Here is a 21,113-nt window from a genome sequence, read left to right as displayed (position 1 = left end):
TCGAATTCAAACGTTCTGCCAATTTCGACAATTTAAGCCAATGATTTGCTGCATTTTCCCCAATTCAAGGCTCTGCGATTGGTGAAGAAATGCGAATGGGAAGAGGGTGACCAATCAGAAGTGAGCGCGGGCTCAAGCTGTGGGAATTCCAGGTCCCTGAATGATTGAGCTGAAATTGATCAGTTTCACAAACCCTGTCAGTTTCAGTGCAGGAAACACCGTCTCGGGGGAAATAACATCACAAGTGGGTCTGCTTCCAGTGACCGATTCAACGGCTGCTGCAAAATTCCCGGATTCCCTCATTGCAGCGAAATCATTTTGAAATTCTATGAAAACAATGAGTGATTCTGGAGGAGTGATGTGGCTTTTCACTGAGGGCATGTGTCGACTGGAGAAATAACTAACTGTAGAGCCTCGGGCACTGTTTACACAGCCCGTTTAGAAAATCAAATCCACTGCACATCCTTGCTGCAACTGAAATGTCAATTTCGGGGATTCCAGTTATCTACCCGAACACAGCACAGATTTATTCCAGTCAGTTCTGAACAGCCTATCCCATCGGGATTTTCGTTTGTCTCTTTTACCTTGTTCACCTTCATTGCTTTCTATTTCCCTCCTGGTGTTTGATAAGGTATCTACCAAAACTCGTTTTCACAGCCACATCTCCTTCCTCAGTGATTGCCTTTGCTCCGTGACCTTTTGGTCAGCTATGTGGCCTGATCCAATCTGCACCTTCTCCTTTGTTATCTCTTGCCCAACCCCCACCTCACTTGTTTATAATCAGTGACTTTTCTAATATTTGTCAGTTTCGAAGAAGGGTCACTGACCCGAAACGTTAACTCTGCTTCTCTTTCCACAGATGCTGCCAGACCTGCTGAGTGAATCCAGCATTTCTTGTTTTTGTTTCAGATTTCCAGCATCCGCAGTATTTTGCTTTTATATTAGCCTATCCCATCTCCCGTTTCCAGCTCACTGCTCTCTCTGTGAGACGGTGGGTGGCTCTTCGAATAGTGTGTGTTTGCTGGAAAGGGTCGAGTTGTGCGGCCCTGCCGTTTCAGAGCGTACACCACATCCATGGCAGTGACCGTCTTGCGCTTGGCGTGCTCAGTGTAGGTGACCGCATCCCTGATCACAATCTCCAGGAAAACCTTCAACACCCCGCGAGTCTCCTCATAGATCAAACCCGAGATCCGCTTGACCCCGCCACGGCGAGCCAGGCGGCGGATTGCTGGTTTGGTGATGCCCTGGATATTGTCAGGAAGCACTTTGCGGTGCCACTTTGCTCCGCCTTTGCCTAGTCCTTTCCCTCCTTTACCTCTGCCAGACTTTCTTTTATTAACTTCCAAAATATACTTTATTCATAAAAATCTGTAAAAAAAATACATTACAAAACAGTTCCAAAAAGCACCAAGTCAAAGAATACAAAGAGTGGAAAGGAGATCAGTTTCCTTCAATACAGGAGTGAGTTGCCTCACAACCCTTCCATTTCATTTCTCATGCCATGTACATTTGACAGCAAACAAATAATTTCTGGCTACAGTTCGAGGGGTTTCCCATGGATCCAGCCCCTCAGTTCACTATGGTGGGGGGACCTTACACTGTGGTCTTTCCCCATTGAGCCTTTGCTGCAGCTGCCCCAAGCTTTAGTGCGTCCCTCAGCACGTAGTCCTGGACCTTGGAATGTGCCAGTCTGCAACATTCGGTGGTGGACAACTCTTTGCGCTGGAAGACCAGCAAGTTTCGGGCAGAGCAAAGAGCATCTTTCAACGAATTGATAGTCTTCCAGCAGCAGTTGATGTTTATCTCGGTGTGCGTCCCTGGGAACAGCCCGTAAAGCACAGACTCCTGTGCTACAGAGCTGCTTGGGATGAACCTCGACAAAAACCATTGCATCTCTTTCCACACCTGCTTTGCAAAGACACATTCCAGAAAGAGGTGGGCAACCGTCTCTTCCCCACCACAGCCACCTCGAGGGCATTGTGCAGAGGGGGTGAGACTTCGGGCATGCAGGAAGGATCTGACGAGGAGGACTCTTCTCACCATCAGCCAAGCTACATCTTGGTGCTTGTTTGAAAGTTCTGGTGATGGGGCATTCCGCCAAATGACTTTGGAAGTCTGCTCGGGGAACCATCCGACAGGATCCACCATCTTCTTTTCCCGTAGGGCCTTGAGAACATTCCGTGCAGACCAGTGCCTGATGGATTGGTGGTCAAAGGTGTTTTTCCACAGAAACTTTTCCATGAAGGATAGGTGTTACAGCACAGTCCAACTGGATGGAGCGTTCCACGGCAATATGACCAGGCCCATCCTTCGCAACACCGGGGACAGATAGAACCTCAGCATGGAGTGACACTTGGAGTTTGCGTACTGGAGGTCTACACACAGCTTGATACAGCCACACACAAAGGTAGCCATCAGGATGAGGGCGATGTTGGGTACATTTTTCCCGCCTTTCTCCAGACGTTTGAACATCGTGTCCCTCGGGACCTGGTCCATTTTGGATCCCCAGATGAAGCGGAAAATGGCTCAGGTGATCACAACAGTGCAGGAGTGCAGTATGGGCCAGACCTGCACCACGTACAGTAACCTGACACAATGGAGAGAGATCGCTGCTCCCACATGTTCAGCTTATGTTGTACCCTGGCTACTCGTTCCTCCCAGGTTTTGGTGCACGCCCCGGCCCTTCCGAAGCATACCCCAGCACCTTCAGGTCGGCTGACCTAATGGTGAAGGGGACAAAGGATCGGTCAGCTGAGTTCCCACAGAACATGGCCTCGCTCTTGCTGTGTTTAACATTGGCTCCCGATGCCAGTTCGAGCTGGTCACAGATGCTCATCAGTCTGCGCACAGGCAGCGGGTTCAAGCAGAAAACGGCGACGTCATTCATGTACAGGGAGGTTTTAACCTGAGTGCCTCCACTGCCTGGGATTGTTACCCTTCTGATACTCGCATTCTTCTTAATAGACTCAGAAAAGGGTCCAATACAGCAAACAAACAAGACAGGGGAGAGAGGACTGCCCTGCCTGACTCCAGATGGGATTGAGAAACTTTCTGATTCCCACCCATTGATTGAGACTGCGCTACTGATGTTTGTGTAGACCAGTTTGATCCAATTGCAGATTCCCTCCCCAAACCCCATTTTGGAAAGTACGTCCATCATGTAGGTGTGCGATATCCTGTCAAAAGCCTTCTCCTGGTCCAGGCTGATGAGGCAGGTGTCCACCCTCCTGTCCCGTACATAGGTGATCGTATCCCTGAGTAGCGCGAGGCTATCAGAGATCTTCCTGCCTGGTATAGTACAGGTCTGATCAGGGTCAATCACCAACTCCAGAGCAGACTTGACTCGACTGGCGATGACTTTTGACAGAATCTTGTAGTCGATGTTAAGCAGTGAGATGAGCCGCCAATTTCTGATTTCTGCCCCCTCCCCCTTGTAGATGAGGGTGATGATGCCTTTCTTCATGGATTCTAATATGCTGCCGGCCAGGACCATACTCTGGTATACTGCCAGACTTTTTTTTTTAATTTCCAAAATATACTTTATTCATAAAAATCTGTAAAGATTACATTCCCAAACAGTTTAAAACAGCATCAAGTCAAAAAATACAAACAGTGCAAAGGTGATCAGTTTCCTTCTATACAATCACGAGTTGCCTCACAACTCTTCCATTTCATTGTCATGCCATATACATTTCTACATTTACAGCACACAAAATTTTCCCTATACGGTTCGAAGGGTTTCCCATGGATCCAGCCCCTCCGCTCAGCTTGGTGGGGGGACCTTACACCATGGTCTTTCCCCATTGAGCCTTTGCTGCGGCTGCCCCAAGCTTTAGTGCGTCCCTGCCCACGTTGTCCTAATCCTTGGAATGTGCCAGTCTGCAACATTCGGTGGTGGACAACTCTTTGCGCTGGAAGACCAGCAAGTTTCGGGCAGACTAAAGGGCGTCTTTCACAGAATTGATAGTCCTCCAGCAGCAGTTGATGTTTGTCTCGGTGTGCGTCCCTGGGAACAGCCCGTAGAGCACAGACTCCTGTGTTAGAGAGCTGCTTGGGATGAACCTCGACAAAAACCACTGCATCCCTTTCCACACCTGCTTTGCAAAGACACATTCCAGGAGGAGGTAGGCGACCGTCTCTTCCCCACCACAGCCACCATGATAATTCTTGCCTCAAATCAGTGCACAATAAAAGAGACTGATTCCGTCAGCTTCCTTATTTTTACAGGCCGCCCGGACCTGGCTGAGAAAGGCAGAGTGAGAGCAGGGAGGGGAGGAGACAAGAGTGAAGATTAAACAGAGAGCGAGAATGAAGGAGACACCCAGAGTGACAGACAGAGAGAGAACGGCACGTTATCTTTCAGCTCCACCTCCAGTTTCCTCCGGGCTGCCAATTTCAAACCCTTTATTAACAGTAGAACCGAAACACAGCTCTCCACGCAAACCCTTCCAGACTCGACCTTCATAGTCAAGGCTTTCCAGAAAGCCGGAGCTTTTAAATATGATCCTGCTACAATTAACACTCAGTAATATTCCCACCAAAACACAATCCATTCTATAACAAGGAACCTCCTCAGTAACATCACCATTTCCACACACATCCGCTTCCAACAGTTTACAAACACCCTATTGCAGCTGTTTGGGGAATCTCCTGTGTTAAGATTGGAGTTGGAAAGCGGCCTTTACCCGGCAGTGTTATCGTCTCACACTGAATCTGCCAGACATCCTGTTCTCTTTATTGCGAGAGAGAAAGCACGGATTTAGGAAATGTTCATTTGAAATGATCTCTATTGAGAACGAGCCCGGCCGTGGGACAGGTATTCCAGTGCAAAGAGCTGTCTATGACCGAGTGTTGCAGACTGGCACATTCCAACGTTCAAGACTATGTGCTGTGGGACGGCATTAAAGCTTGGGGAAGCCACCATGGAGTCTCAATAGAAAGGCGACAGACTAAGGCCCTAGTACAGCGAGAGGCTGGAACCTGTGTAAAACCGCTCGGGCTGTTTGCACCAGAGAATGTTTGATGTGTAATGTAAATACTGTAAATATAACCTGTGCAGGCAGGGACAGTGAGATACCTCATGTACTTTATTGAAGGAAACTGATCTGTATTGTACCTTATATAATATTAAAATTGAACTGCTTTGCAATATAATTGCACAAATTATATGAATAAATTACATTTTGTGCAAAAGAAAGCAGCTTTCCTGTCAACACACACCTTGTCTCAGGGCACAACTTTCCTGTGATCTTGTCATACCCAACTTCGCTCTATATCTTCTGACACACACACTTTACAGTCTGTCATTTCCAAAAACAAGCATTCTAAAATCAAAAGACCTTTTGTTTATTTCTCCTTTCTTTTCATTTCTCCTCTATTCTTCTCAATCACTCCCTTCAACAGTCCTATTCAGATCAAGGTGGAATGTGAATAGTGTCACAACTCACCTCTGACACTATTATTACCCTTCTCTTCTCTTGTCTTATTCAAGGGGAAAGTTTTATTCACCAGTCTGTTGCTGTTTTACACTCTTGCCATACCATCTGGTATTGCATCCATCTGAATTCTGTGCTTTCATGGCCTTATATTTCTTTTCCTCTTCTGGATGATTTGTTTGCTTCAGTTCCATTCAACCAGGCTGGACCACAGGGAAGCTTAGAACAAAGAACAAAGAACAGGACAGCACAGGAACAGGCCATTCGGCCCTCCAAGCCTGCGCCGATCTTGATGTCTGCCTAAACTAACACCTTCTGCACTTCCGTGGCCTATATCCCTCTATTCCCTTCCTATTCATGTATTTGTCAAGATGTCTCTTAAACGTCGCTATCGTATCTGCTTCCACCACCTCCCCTGGCAGCAAGTTCCAGGCACTCACCACCCTCTGTGTAAAAAACTTGCCTCGCACATCCCCTCTAAACTTTGCCCCTCGCACTTAAACCTATGTCCCCTAGTAACTGACTCTTCCACCCTGGGAAAAAGCTTCTGACTATCCACTCTGTCCATGCCGCTCATAACTTTGTAAACCTCTATCATGTCGCCCCTCCACCTCCGTCGTTCCAGTGAAAACAATCCGAGTTTTTCCAACCTCTCCTCATAGCTAATGCCCTTCAGACAAGGCAACATCCTGGTAAACCTCCTCTGTACCCTCTCCAAAGCCTCCACGTCCTTCTGGTAGTGTGGAGACCAGAATTGCACGCAATATTCTAAGTGTGGCCTAACTAAGGTTCTGTACAGCTGCAACATGACTTGCCAATTTTTATACTCTATACCCCGACCGATGAAGGCAAGCATGCCGTATGCCTTCTTGACTACCTTATCCACCTGCGTTGCCACTTTCAGTGACCTTTGCCTTGGGTGGGTCCACGTTGATCCATTACATTCAGAATCACCTCCTTGAAATAACTCCATAGTACAACTACAGTAACCACACAGAATCTGCTTCAAACACTCCTCCACATTTTATCTGTTCTGACTGTCAACACCTCCAGCTCTTTTGTTTAAGTGGAACCCATCAGGTTTGTATAGGCTCCTTCTATTCTGAAAGCTGTAGCACTGGTTCAGGGAATTCAGCCCTGTTTCTCTACTCTAAAGGCTCAGCCATGCTTGATCTGCGTGGTATTTTGCTTTTATTGCAACGTTACAAGACCTCCAATCCTCTGGAAAATGATGGTCAGACCTTCCACTATTTCTTCCCTGGCTTCATTCAACAGCCTGGGGTACATTTCATCTGGTCCTGGTGATTTATCCACATTCAAGGATGCTCATCCCATTAAGACTTCCTCTCTCCTTAAGTTATCACGTCCAATACTTCACACTCCTCCTCCTTCATAACAATATCTGCATCACCCCCTCATTTGAGAAGACAGTAATGTATTCATTAAGGATATTGGCAACATCTTCCACCCTGATGCAAAGGTTACATTTTTGACCTTTTCTGTGCCCTGCTGTTTGCTCAGTTGCCTCTTCCTCTAATGTTTTGATGCAACATCTTTGGGTCCATTGTTATTTTGCTTGTCCATGTTCTTTCCTGTTCTCTCTTTGCTCTTCACCGCTGCTCCCAAACGCCTCCAGTGCAGTCAAAACACAAGGTGTCAGAAGTGGGATTTGAACCCACGCCTCCAATGGAAACTGCGATCTACACGCAGCGCCTTAGACCGCTCGGCCATCCTGACCGCCTGCCGGTTATTATTAATGCTAAGGAAATTATTCATTCTTTGTGAAAGTATTTGTGAGATTGTGGAAATGTCTGGAAGAGGAAAGACCAGCGGGAAAGCTCGGGCCAAGGCCAAGTCTCACTCCTCCCGGGCTGGACTGCAGTTCCCGGTGGGCCGTGTTCACAGGCTCCTGAGAAAGGGTAACGATGCTGAGCGTGTGGGTGCCGGAGCCCCGGTCTATCTGGCTGCTGTGCTCGAGTATCTGACCGCTGAAATCCTCGAGCTGGCCGGTAACGCGGCCCGGGACAACAAGAAGACCCGCATCATCCCCAGACACCTGCAGCTGGCCGTCCGCAACGACGAGGAGCTCAACAAGCTGCTGGGAGGGGTGACTATCGCTCAGGGCGGGGTGCTGCCTCATATCCAGGCCGTGCTGCCACCCAAGAAAACCAGCACTCAAGAGCTCCCAGAAAAAGTAAAGCGGCCAAAATGTCATCTAATAAACCAAAGGCTCTTTTCAGAGCCACCCTCAGTCTCTGTGAAAGGACTGGTTACTGTCAGGAGGGAATCAGTGATGGAGTTATTGTAACAGTGGATTGACCTGTTTCACATCTGTCCAGGTGTGTTTTCAGTTCCCTCTCTGGATTTCGCTCTGTTTCTCTGCTCACACATCTCCCCCTCCAGTAAAGTGAAGAACTGAACTACAGGGTGTCAGAATCAACAATTTAATAAATCCCGCTGCCTTCTATTTGATAAATCCCGAGACCATCCCGGTACATTAACGGGAACTGGTTCGGAGCTGATGAATTAATTTAATAATGGTAGTGTCCGGGTTAATTCTCTGTTTTTCATTTGGAAGTTTGAATTGTGTTTTTTTTTTCTCTCCGGTGATCTGAGCGCCACTTCTCAATGAGAATCTGCTCCCAGAACAGAGTAAATGCAGGAAGAAAGAGGCCATTCTCGGGCTGTGTGTTTCTCTCCCAACCTGATCTGTTTAGACCGCACTGTTCCCAGAGGACGGAATCAGTGAGAGTTGTGCACACACAGGAGCTGAGTCCACTGCAGCGCTTTAATATGTGCCTTCTCCCCGGCCCTCCCTATTCTCCGGACACAACGTTGGTTGTTCCCCCGGCGGCGGGGTAGAGTCGGGGATTCTCTCCCCGCAGTGTCAGTGGCTGCAGCCCCGGGGAACTGGCGGTTTCAGTCAGAGTGACCGAGCTACCTTACAGGACTCTCCCCCTGAATTTGTGAACTGAGACTACACCGAACACATCCCCAGTTAGAGTGAGGGCCGGACATCCTTCTGTTTTATTACAGAGAGTGGGGAAAGGGCTGGGTGGAGGGGATCTCAGCGAGTCACCAGGTATCCTGGATTTACTCCAAATCATTTCCATGTGGAATCTGCAGGCGGGGCCGGGACAGGGATCATTTGATCAGGGGATCAGCTCTTTCCTGAGAGATGTGGGTGGCTCTGAGAAGAGCCTTTGTGTTCAGATGTTTACATGTTTCCCGCGCTCTTTCACTTCTTTCCAGACCCTGCTTTCTGAGCCTTCGCTGCTTTCGGCTTGACCTTGCTCTTCCATGTCTGCACTTTCTTCAGCGCCTTTCCGCCCGCCGCACTCTTGCCTTTTTTGACCTTCTTCGCAGGAGACTTTTTCTGAGCGCTGCTTTCTTCACCGCCTTATTTGGCGTTGCCGCCGCCTTGCTGCTCGTTTTCTTGGCTGTTATTTTCTTTGTTGTCACTTTCTTGGCTGCTGGTTTCTTCACCAATGATTTCTTGTCTGCTGGTTTCTAACGAAGGATTTATTGTCTGCTGGTTTCTTCACTAAAGATTTCTTGTCTCCTGGTGTCTTCACTGAAGATTTCTTAGCTGCTGGTTTCTTCACTAAAGATTTCTTGTCTGCTGGTTTCTTCACTAAAGATTTCTTGTATGCTGGTTTCTTCATGAAAGATTTCTGGTCTGCGAGTTTCTTCATGAAAGATTTCTTGTCTGCTGGTTTCTTCACTAAAGATTTCTTATCTGCTGGTTTCTTCACTAAAGATGTCTTGGCTGCTGGTTTCTTCGCTAAAGATTTCTTGGTTGCTGGTTTCTTCACTAAAGATTTCTTGTCTGCTGGTTTCTTCACCTTCTTTCCCACTTTTCCCTGGGTTTTCCTTCTTGCTGATTTTGAAGGAGCCGGAGGCTCCCTGTCCCTTGCTCTGCACCAGGGAGCCTTTGTTCACATTCCTCTTGATACTTTGCTTGATCTGGGTCCTGAGCTTCTCCACATCGACACCGCTGCTACCCAGAGCCTTCTTTATGGCGGCCAGGGACATCCCCTTGCGATCACTGAAAGCCGGCACAATCTTGAGGATCTGTTCGCCCAACGGGAGACCGGCTGGCTTGTTCCGGGGAGCCGCCTTCTTCTTCTTGGGGGTCTTGACTTGGGCGGCGGCGGCGGCTGGAGGAGCCGTTTGGGCGGCTGCACTATCGGTCATGTCCGGGACTCTGCACAAATTCTCTCTGTCAATGTGAACTGGGTCAGAAATGAAGCCAGTGATGGTGGCACAGAGCAACTTCAAGGCAGAGAGAGGACGGGGCGGAGACAAGATGCTGTCAGCTCCCGGCTCCTGCTGTCTCTCTGTGTTTCTCTCTCCTCACAAACTCTCCAATTCCATTGAAATTCAGACACTCCACACTTCCAGACTAGATCTTTCCTGTCTCTCACTCCAGTATGTTTGCTGTTGAAAAGCTTTCACTCGGATTGAGGACTCCATTTTCCATTTCACCTGGTTTTATTGCTGCACTGACCGCCCTCTCTCACCCCTCGCTGACATGTTCTCCACTTTTCAACTGAAATCTTGAAATCAAAAAAAAATGATCCCGAATTCCCACTTTGGGGCTGAGCAGGGAGCAGGGCGGTTCTTTGACTGGAAAATCATTTGATTTTACACAAGAATGACTCTGAAATCCGGCGATGAGAGCGGACCCACAAACACAGTGGCTGCAGACTAATCCGCCCTCCCCTTTAATACAATCTCTCTTCCACAATATTCACATCTGCATATTCACAGGACAAACTGTTCCCTGAATGTAGAGTTCCCAGGCCAGGTTTTCCCCTCCGCTCAGTCTGTGCTGCGGATTCTCGGGGGTGAGTTGTATTTTCTCAGCTCAGCCAGTGTTAAACAGTCTGGGGCCGGCGCTCCGAATATTGTCTGTTAACCAGAGTCCGCTGCAAGAGCCAATCACAGTTGTGACTTTTTTTATTCGTTCATGGGATTTGGGTGTGAGTCCAGAACCATGGATCATAATCGAAGGATACGGGGTAAACCTTTCAGGTTGTCCTTTCTCTCTCTGCCCCTCTCTCTCTGCCGACACCCACCCCCGGTCTCCTCTCTCCCTCTTACTCTCCTCTCTCTCTCTCCCTCTCTCTGACAGTTGCAGAGAGCGAGAACTCTCAGCTTTATGGTTAGTCTTTTTTGAAAAATCGCAGCCGTCAGTTTCACAGCTGACAGGTGCTTTGAGCAGAGACAGCACTTCCGAAACTCGGACAAGCTCGGGTTTTTCTGGAGGGCCTTTAAATGAAATCAGAACTGCCGGAAAGCTCCGAACTTGTCCGAGATTCTGAAACGTTTTCTCTGCTCTAAGTACCTGTCAGCTTTGAAGCTGACGGCTGCGATTTGATTGAAAGTCAGACTGGTCTGGAAGAAGAAGCCAATGGGAAATTTCTCATCCCTGAAATTATCAGTCACGGACCGAACTGTTTTCACGTGGATACTGGTGTCCATGCACAGACATGTTGCCAACCCCTGTTCTTCACACAGACTTACCAATCACACACTGATCAACGCCAACAAATAATTTGACTTTTTTATTGAAGACTGACAATACTATATACAATTTACAGGAGAGTATTACAGGCACATCTTACCGGGGATCATCCCATCTCCTACTCTGTCACATACTGTATGACATCACTTCCTGAAGTGATGATGCACACACGAGTTACCAATTCCTTGAAACAAAGAGTAGGCATAAATGGGCCATTTTCTCATTGGCAGGATGTGACTGGTGGAGTGCCACAAGGATCAGTGCTTGGGGTTCAATTATTTACTTTCTATATTAATGACATGGAGGAGGGGGCAGAGTGTAATATATCCAAATTTGCTGATGATACAAAAATAGGTAGGGCATGTTGTCATGAAGACATAAGGAATCTCCAAGTGGATATAGATTGGTTGAGTGAGTGGGCAAAAATTGGCAGATGGAGTTTAATGTAGGAAAGTGTGAGGTCATACACTTTGGTAGGAAGAATCAAAATGCAGACTATTATATAAATAGACAGAGACTCCAAAAAAGAGGGATCTGGGTGTTCTTGTGATTGAAACACAAAAAGTTAGCATGCAGGTGCAGCAAGTAATTAAGAGGGCAAATGGAATTTTGGCCTTTATTGCTAGGGGGTTGGAGTTTAAAAATAGGGAAGTCTTGTTAAAGCTGTACAGGGTGTTGGTGAGGCCACACCTGGAGTGCTGTGTACAGTTTTGGTCCCCGTATTTAAGAAAGGATATATTGGCATTGGATACAGTCAAAAGAGATTCACTCGGCTGATTCCTGGGAGAAAGGGGTTGACTTATCAAGAATGGCTAACAAGTTAGGCCTTTAGACATTAAAGTTTAGAAGAATAAGGGTGATCTCATTGAAATGTATAAGATTCTGAGGGGGCTTGACAGGGTAGATGTTTCCACTAGTGGGGGAATCTCAAACTAGGTGACATAGTTACAGAATAAGGGGACAGTCATTTAAAACTGAGATGCAAAGGAATTTCTTCTCTCAGAGGGTAGTGAATGTCTGGAATTCTCTACCCAGAGAGTTGTGGAGGCTAAATCACTGAAAGCATTTAAAGAGGAGGCAGATAGATTTTTGAAATATTGGGGAGTTGAGGGCTATGAGGAGCTGGCACGAAAGAGGAGTTGAGGTCTGGGGCAAATCATCCCTGATCTTATTAAATGGTGGGGCAGGCTTTGGGGACTGAATAGCCTACTCCTGCTCCTATTTCTTATGTTCTTATAAGGGGGCTACAAAGAGATGTAGATCGGTTAAGTGAGTGGGCAACAACCTGGCAAATGGAGTAAAATGTGGGAAAGTGTGAAATTGTCCACTTTGGCGGGAAGAATAAAAAAGAAGCATTTTATCTAAATGGTGAGAGATTGCAGAGCCCTGAGATGCAGAGGGATCTGGGTGTCCTCGTGTATGAATCGCACAAGGTTAGTATGCAGGTACAGCACGTAATTAGGAAAGCTAATAGAATGCTCGTGTTTATCGCGAGGGGAATTGAATACAAAAGTAGGGAGGTTATGCTTCAGCTATACAGGGCATTGGTAAGACCACATCTGGAGTACTGTCCACAGAACTGGTCTCCTTATTTAAGGAAGGATGTGAATGCATTGGAGGCAGTTCAGAGAAGGTTTACTGGACAAATACCTGGAATGGTGGGCTGTCTTACAAGGAAAAATTGGACAGGCTTGGCTTGTATCCACCAGATTTTAGAAGAGTAAGAGGCAAGTTGATTGAAACACATAAGATCCTGAGGGTCTTGACAGGGTGGATGTAGAAAGGATGTTTCCTCTTGTGGGAGAATCTAAAATTAGGGGTCACTGTTTAAAAATATGGGGTCGCCCATTTAAGACAGAGATGAGGAGAATTTTTTTCTCTTAGAGGGTTGTGAGTCTCTGCAGTTCTCTTCCTCAAAACGCAGTGGAAGCAGAGTCTTTGAATATTTTTAAGGCAGATGTAGATAGATTCTTGATAAGCAAGGGGGTGGTCAGGGGTAGCTGGAAATGTGGGTCATCAGTTCAGCTGTGAAATTATTGAATGGCGGAGCAGGCTGGAAGGGCCGAGTGGCCTCCTCCTGCTCCTAATTCATATGTTCGTATGCTTGTATGTTTGTATAAAGCCCAAGATGCCATATATTTTACTACTACTCTCTCAATATGCCCTGCTACCTGCAAAGATCGATGCACATGCATCCCCAGGTCCCTCTGTCCCTGAACACTCTTTAGAACTGTGCCATTAAGGATACATTGCCTCTCCCTATTACTTCTGTCAAAATGCATCACATCACACTTAACAGTATTAAATTCCATCCGTCACCTCTCTGTTCATTCTGCTAGCCTATCTATGTCCTATTGCAGGCGGTTCATATCATCCTCACTGTTTGCCTCACCTCCAAGTTTGGTATCGTCAGCAAATTTTGAGATTCTGTTCCGTATTCCAAGATCCACATATTTTATACATAGCAAGAAAAGCAGTGATCCCAGCACTGACCCTCGGGGAACACCACTGTCGACCATCCCCTAGTCTGAAAAGAAACCATTTACTACAACTTGCTTGTTTCTGCACTTAATCCAATTTTTTAACCAATTGGACACTGACCCTCCTATTCCATGAGCCTCAATTTTGTTAACCAGCCTTTTATGTGATACCTTATCAAATGCTTTCGCAAAATCCATAGAAACAACATCCACTGCATTTCCTTCATCAAACTTCTCTGCGCCTTCATCAAAAAATTCAATTAGATTAGTGAAGCATGATCTGCCTTTTACAAATCCATGCTGGATATCCTTAATTAACTCAAACCTCTCTAAATGTCCATTGATATTTTCCCTGATCATCATTTCTGAAACCTTACCCAGCATTGATGTTAAATTAACTGGCATGGAGTTGCTTGGACTGTCCTTACACCCTTTCTTGAATAAGGGTGTCATTTGCCACTCTCCAATCCCCTTATCCAGGGAAGATTGGAAGATTATGGCAAGCCCTTCCTGGAGGAGTCTGGACATGCAAGGACTCAACTACCAGCAAGCGTATAAAGCAAGACCCAGGCTCAGGGCCTTCAGTTACCCCTGGAGGGGAGTCGGAGAGGCAGCGGATCCTGTGAGGAACCACAGTTCAGGAAAGATGAGAAGGTCATTGTGAGGGGACAGAGGAGATTAAGTTCAAGGTTTCCCAGCTTATAAGCAAGTGCAGAGACAAGGAACGGTGCTGGGGCAAATAATAGGAAGCTGTGATCGGTTGGAAGGCAGGAGTGATTAAATGACAGAAGAGATGATGGTGCAAGGCAAAAGTCAGGGAAACAACAAGTAACATTTGGCCGGCACAGATAACAGGAGTGGGGTTTGAACACACACAGACATATATTCATTGGATTTTAAGTCCAACACCTTAACCACTCAGCCCTCCTGGTTCATTAACCTGTTGCTGAAAATGAAATTTAATGTGATCCGGGTGACATCTGGCCTTTTACAATATACAATTATGACTCCTCTCCCATGCTAAATTGGACCCTTCATTACTTATGAACCTCAATTGGATCACCCCTCAGTCGAGGTTTCTCTAAGGTGTAGGGTCCCAACTCTTTTAGTCTAACTTGATAACGAAGATGTCTTACACTGGGAATTAGTTTAATGTCTCTCCTCTGTACCCTGTCAAAAGCCTCAATATCACCCATCATGTGAGGAGACCAAGACTGGATACAATATTCCAAGTGAGGCCTGACCAAGGTTTCATAAAAGGACAAATTCAGGACATCTCAGATACTGAAGGAGTCCGTGTCCAGAAGCAGCAAGACCTGGACAACATTCAGGCTCGGCCTGCTAAGTGGCAAGTAACATTCACACCACATAAGTACCAGGCTATGACCATCTCCAACAAGAGAGAATGTAACCATCTCCCTTTGACGTTCAACAGCATTACAATCGCTGAATCCCCCCCCACCATCAACATCCTGGGGGTAACCATAGACACAAGCTTAACTGGACCATTCATATAAATCATGTGGCAGCAAAGGTAAAACAGACAGTGAGAATTCTGCAATGAATAATTCAGCTCTCGGCACGAGGTGAAATGCTCATTAGGAGAGCTGGAAAAATGGACTGGTCAGGTGTGCAGAAAAGTGGCAAATGGAATTCAACTTGGAGAAGTGTGAGGTGATGCCTTTGGTGAGGTCAAACACGGCAAAGGAATACACAATTCATGGGAGAATACTGAGAGGTGTAGAGGAAGTGAGGGACCTTGAAGTGAATGTCCACAGATCCCTGAAAGTAGCAGGACAGGTTGATAAGTTGGTTGAGAAGGCTTATGGAATCCTTTCCTTTATTAGCCGAGGTATAGAATATCAGAGCAGGGAGGTTATGCTGGAACTGTATCAATCATTAGTTAGGCCACAACTTCAGTTCTGTGTGCAGTTCTGGTCACCTCATTACAGAAAGGATGTTATAGCACTAGCGAGGTTACAGAGGAGATTTACGAGGATGTTGCCAGCTCTGGAAAAATGCAGCTATGAGGAAAGATTGGATCGGCTGGGGTTGAATAGAGGAGGCTGAGGGGAGATTTGATTGAAATGTATAAAATTGTGAGGGGTCTGGATAGAGTGGATGGGAAGGGTCTATTTACCTTAGAAGGGAGGTCAATGACTAAGGGGCATAGATTTAAAGTGATTCGTTGAACGATTAGAGGGGAGATGAGGAAACGTTTTTTCACCCAGAGGGTGCGAGGTGTCTGAAACTCACTGCCTATAAGGGTAGTTGAGGCAGAAACCCTCAACTCATTTAAGAGGAGTCTGGATGTGCACCTCAAGTACCTGAACATGCAGGGCTACGGTCCAAATGCTGGACAATGGGATTCCGCTGGGTTGCCCGATTTTTGGCCTTCCTGTGCTGTAAACTTTCTATGTTCAATGATTCTATGCAGAGACAATGGGCCGAATAGCCTGCTTCTGCACTGTAATAATTTTGTGATTTTTGCCTCTCCAAAACATGTCCACCATCTACAAGGCACAAGCCAGGATGAGTGCAGCTCCAACAATACTCTAGAAACTCGACACTGTTCAGGACAAAGCAGCTGCCTTGATTGTCACCCCATTCACCACCTTAAACATTCACTCCCTTCACCACTGACGCACAGTGGCAGTAGTGTGTACCATCTACCAGATGCACTGCTGCAACTCACCAAGGCTCCTTCAAAAACACCTTCCAAACCGAAGACCTCCACCACCTTGAAGGACAAGGGCTGCAGATGCATGGAACCACCACCATGTGCAAGTTCCCCTTCAAGTCACACACCATCTGATCTGCAACAATATCGCTGTTCATTCACTGATGTTGGGTCAAAATCCTGGATCTCCCTTCCTAACAGCACTGTGGGTGTACCTACACCACATGGAGTGCAGCAATTCAAGAAGGCAGCTCACCGCCACCTTGTCAAGGACAATTAGGGATGGGTAACAAATTCTGGCCTTGCCAGTGTCGCTCACATCCCATGAAAGAATATGCCCCATCTTATATGCAATTATCCTCTTAATGCAGCCCAACCCCCTATTTGCTCCAGCTATCACTTCACAGCATTGTTGCTGTACCTTTAGAGATCTGTGCACGAGAACATTCAGATCTCTGCTCAAAATTATTTTCTTTCTCCACCTGCTTTAATGTTTTTCCCTGAAGGGTGTATGAATGTTGAGCATTCGCCCTGTCCACATGAATAACACTGCACTTACCCAAATTAAACATCATTTACCAGTCATGAACCCAATCTCCCAACACATTAAGATCAGCCTGAAACAGTCGAGCATCGTCTACAGTCTGAACACTCGCACAGATCTTCAAATCATCTGTAAATTTACAGATGGTGCCCCCTACACCTACATCCAGATCATTAATAAAAATAATAAAGAGCAACAGACCCAACACCGATCCTTGTGGGACACCACTGGTAACTGGTCTCCAAACAGATCCAGATCCATCTGTAACTACTTTCTGCCTACATCGTGCCAGTCAGTTCCCAATCCAGATCAATATATTACCACTGATACCAGGGACTTTAATCTTTTCGAGAAGCCTCTTGTGTGGAACCTGATCAAAATCTTTTGGCTGAGATCCGCTAATTGAGCACAGGCCGGGGATGAGGCCTTGGTCCTGTCCTGCTCTGTGTGTGGGTCTCAGGAAGGCACAAGGTGAGATCAGCTCACTGAGCACAGGCCCTTCCTGCTCTATATAGTTCTCAGTACCTCACCAAATGAGAATAGTTTCGTTTCGTTTAGTTTAGAGATACAGCACTGAAACAGGCCCTTCGGCCCACCGAGTCTGTGCCGACCATCAACCACCCATTTATACTAATCCGACACTCCAATCACGTCCCCACCTGTCCCTATATATTTCCCTCCCACCTACCTATACTAGGGGCAATTTATAATGGCCAATTTACCTACCAACCTGCAAGTCTTTGGCATGTGGGAGGAAACCGGAGTACTCGGAGAAAACCCACGCAGACACAGGGAGAACTTGCAAACTCCACACAGGCAGTACCCAGAATCGAACCGGGGTCCCTGGAGCTGTGAGGCTGCGGTGCTAACCACTGCACCACTGTGCCGCCCCTAACACTAACTAACTAACTAACTAACACACCACAGACCAGGGAGCCTCGGCCCATCCTCCCCTGATTGTGGTTCAGTGCCAACCAGGTCAGATCAGCTAATTCAGCACAGGCTGGAGATGGAAGCTGGATCTTTCCTGCTTTGGGGGCTCCGTACCATACCAGGTGTGATGAAGTAAAATACCACAGGCCGGGGATGTAGCCTGGGATTTTCCTGTTCTGTGTGGGGCTCTGCACAACACCGTGTGAGATGAACTATCATCCCTCAGGCTGAGGAAGGAGCCTGGGCCCATTCTGTTCTGTGTGGCTCCCACAACATTGGGTGGGTTCAGTTAACACAACACAGGCCATGAATACAACCAGGCCCTTTCCTGCTCCATGTGGCTCAGTATCACACCAGGTGACATCAGCTAACACAGCCCAGGTGGGGCTGGGGCTGGAGCCTGGGCCTGTCCTGCTCTGTGGGCTCAGTAACACAGCCCGTAAGATGAACTTTTTTCAAAAGACTTCAGTGTATTTAACTCTGTGTCCAACACTGTGAGGCAGCTTTCTGTGTTTATAAAGAGTGTAATTTATTGACTGGTCTCTTGGATCTTGGAGCAAACAGGGTGACAGACAGAGGTCTGTGTGCAGAGGGTTTGGCGGTGAGCTCTGATTCCTAACCCTTTCTGGATTGTGAGGAATAAAGAATGAATGAGAGAGAGAGAATGTGGGAGAAGGGATGATAGAAGAATTTGTCCGTGAACCTGATTAAAAGTGGCTCAAACGCAAAATAATATGAAGATATCAAGAGCAGAACATTAACATAATCTGAGTTCCGCGATCTGGTCGGGTCCCATTCCCCTGAAGTGAGGAATGAACGGGTGGGGAAATTCCACCTGGAGTTATATTTGTCTCCAATGAAGATGAGCTCACAGTGAGGATGGAATAGCTCAGTTGGGAGAACACTAGATAGAAGAACCAGGATACAATCCCTGGTTTCATCAGTTTTAATTTGGTGTCTCCTTCATTTTAAGTAGAGAGAATCAGAGGGGAGATTTTCCACTCTTGACCCCATGGGCTGAATTTTAAACTAACGGTGCGGCTCTCGGCAGAGGCACCGGAAGCAGGTGTCGTCACCACACGAGTGAAATGTGGCCGACCGACTCCGATCAAGGAGCAGCCGACAAATTAATGAAGGGGAGGCGTGGGGCTCATGTAAACAAGGACCAGAGGCAGGGAACGAGGTGCCGATGGCACCGACATCTGACACAACGGCAGGTGCTGGTACCATATTTAAAGGGCTGCCAGCCCTGCATTCACTGCTGCATGGTTTAAAGGAGTGTCTTCCTGAGAGCCCTCTGCTGTCCCAGGACCAGTTCTGCTGCCTCTGATGCCCCAGGACCCATTCTGCTGCCTCTGTTGCCTGATGGGTAAGGAGCTGAAAGCGAGCCTGCAGTGACCATGGTGCCACGGTTTAGCGATGCCACCCTGCAGGTTCTCCTCCAGGAGACAAGAGAAAGGTGCAAGACCCACTTCCCCAGGGATGGGAGGTGGAGACCTGTCCACCTGACCAAGCAAAGCTGGCTGGAGATAGTAACTGAGGTCAGCAGCCATGGGTTCACCCCCAGGACATGGATCCAGTGCAGGAAGTGGGTCAATGACCTGATCCAGGTTGCTCAGGCGACAACTCAAAGCACTTTGGACCCTTTGGACATTGCATGTGGCAGAGTGAGAGGGAATGTTTAGTGGAAAGGGAGTGACCACCCAGTCATGTGTATTGGGGAAGGGCAGCAGGAGAGGCACACGTCAGTCATTATATAACCTCACACAGTCCCTCGAGAGGGGCCGCATGCAGGAGGCATATGTGTGTCCACATCATGGACTGCTGGACTATCACCATCAGAGATGTTGGGCTTGTCCCCGCTGGGAGACTAACTTTGTTCATCATTGTGTCTGCAGGAGAAGACATCCCACAATTGGAAAGAGCGTGTCAAGACTGGCGGTGGAGTGCCTTATCTCCGTGTCCTCATCCCGATGGAGGAGGAGGCCATGGAACAGGCCGGGCAGCAAAGCAGCTGCTCCATAGCTGATGGAGAGACAGGGGCATCTACCCAAGAGAGTGAGTGAACATCTCCTGGGGCACAAGGGAGCATCCGCTGCAAAGGAGCCGCACTGCTCATCTGTTCACCACTGCATCAATGGAGCTGCACAGTAGGGGTGGTTGGAATGTCACGATGGGCAGACCGTAACCCTTCAATGTCACTGTTTTCTCATGAAGGCCCGGATGAACGACAAAAGCAAAGAGCTGGAGAGACTGGGAGACAGCCGGACACGTCTGAGGAGGAGGAGGGAGCCTCAGATGGTGCACCATCACATCATTCCCCTGCACCCTCCACCAGAACAGAAACGCTCACGCAAACTGATGAGCACATCACAGACAGGCCCGGGCAGCTGACGGAGGCTGTGACAGCCGAGGCCACTGACAGTTGGTGGTCTGTGGGAGGCCAGGCCCACACTGAGCCCCAGGCTGATGACATGCCTCTGGTGTCACCAGCAACACGGGAAATACCGCAGCTGCAGCGAGAGGTCAGGTAACATCTGGCAGAGTTGCCAGAGGCTATGTGTACCCAAACAAGGATGGTGGAGGAGTCCATCCAGGCCTTGGGTGCTGCATTGTCTCTGATGGGGGTGTGTCTGGCTTCCTCCATTGTGAGATTGGTGACTCTCATGGAGAGCCAGATCCAGCCAATCAATCAGTGGCTGCCGGAGCTGTGCGCAGACCTGCACTCAATCGCTTTGTCCATGAGCTCCATCCAGCGGTGACAAGGTGAGAGGGGGGACGAGGCACCTGAACTCTTCACCAGGTCCACGTCCCTCTCAGGTCAGCAGCGAGTTACAAGTGTGTCTTATAAGGGGGAGGAGCAGCTGGCTGCTACATCTGGGGTCTCCTCTCAGGGTGCTCCTGGTGTGGACAGTAGCTCCAAAGCCCATCTGCCAGTGACACAAGTGATGCCAGTGTCTGCCTCCATCACCCTCGATGACAGAGGGGGGTCCCTGTACCTGTGCAGGAGGCCCTCAGTGTGCCGGGGCCCTCCAGGCCTCAGGCAGCAAGAGGACGGCCACCAAGGTCATCCCAAGCCATGGGGCAGCAAGGTCAGCAGCCTGTCTCCACCTCAGCTGACAGAGCAGGGGGAGCACCACGCAGGAGCTCCCGGAAAAGATTTAAGAAGAGCACCTAGATTCACTTAGGGTTCACGGTGAATGTACATTCCAGATGGATAGGGTTGCGTTTGTTGTCACACGGAAGAAAGAAATGATGTTCTCTCACGATGTCTCCTTCCTATTGTTGATGCCCTTTGGGACTTCATTTAAACCCTTCCTCCCAAGGGGCTGGAAGTGAGGGACCAAGCCCTGAGTTCACAAAGCGTTGGCCTTGTCACTGTGCGATGTGTACCTGGACGCTGCAGAACAGAAGGAAGGAGGTGACAACAGGGCTGTTTAAAGCTAAGACTTTATTGCCTTGGTTCCAGAAGGTGGGAAGGCTCAAAGGAAACTTGAATGTATAAGGGTGT

General features: G+C 47.9%; 1 protein-coding gene and 1 non-coding gene across 2 annotated transcripts in view; both read right to left on the bottom strand.

The window, feature by feature from the left end:
* Positions 1 to 7,089: 7,089 nt before the first annotated feature.
* trnal-uag (transfer RNA leucine (anticodon UAG)) lies at positions 7,090 to 7,172 on the bottom strand. Its single transcript has one exon. It is a non-coding gene; the product is annotated as a tRNA-Leu (tRNA).
* A 3,549-nt stretch (positions 7,173 to 10,721) lies between these two features.
* LOC137363436 (histone H2A-like) overlaps positions 10,722 to 21,113 on the bottom strand; it is a 74,036-nt gene continuing 63,644 nt past the window's right edge. The window contains exon 2 of the mRNA XM_068027264.1: positions 10,722 to 10,835. Coding sequence (XP_067883365.1) covers positions 10,722 to 10,835 — 114 coding nt within the window. The remainder of the gene's footprint in view (positions 10,836 to 21,113) is intronic.

Source organism: Heterodontus francisci, unplaced genomic scaffold (assembly GCF_036365525.1).
Source record: "Heterodontus francisci isolate sHetFra1 unplaced genomic scaffold, sHetFra1.hap1 HAP1_SCAFFOLD_61, whole genome shotgun sequence".
In the NCBI taxonomy this organism is placed as follows: Eukaryota; Metazoa; Chordata; class Chondrichthyes; order Heterodontiformes; family Heterodontidae; genus Heterodontus; species Heterodontus francisci.
Note: the sequence above shows the minus strand (reverse complement) of the source record. Positions and strands in the feature narration are given on the sequence as shown.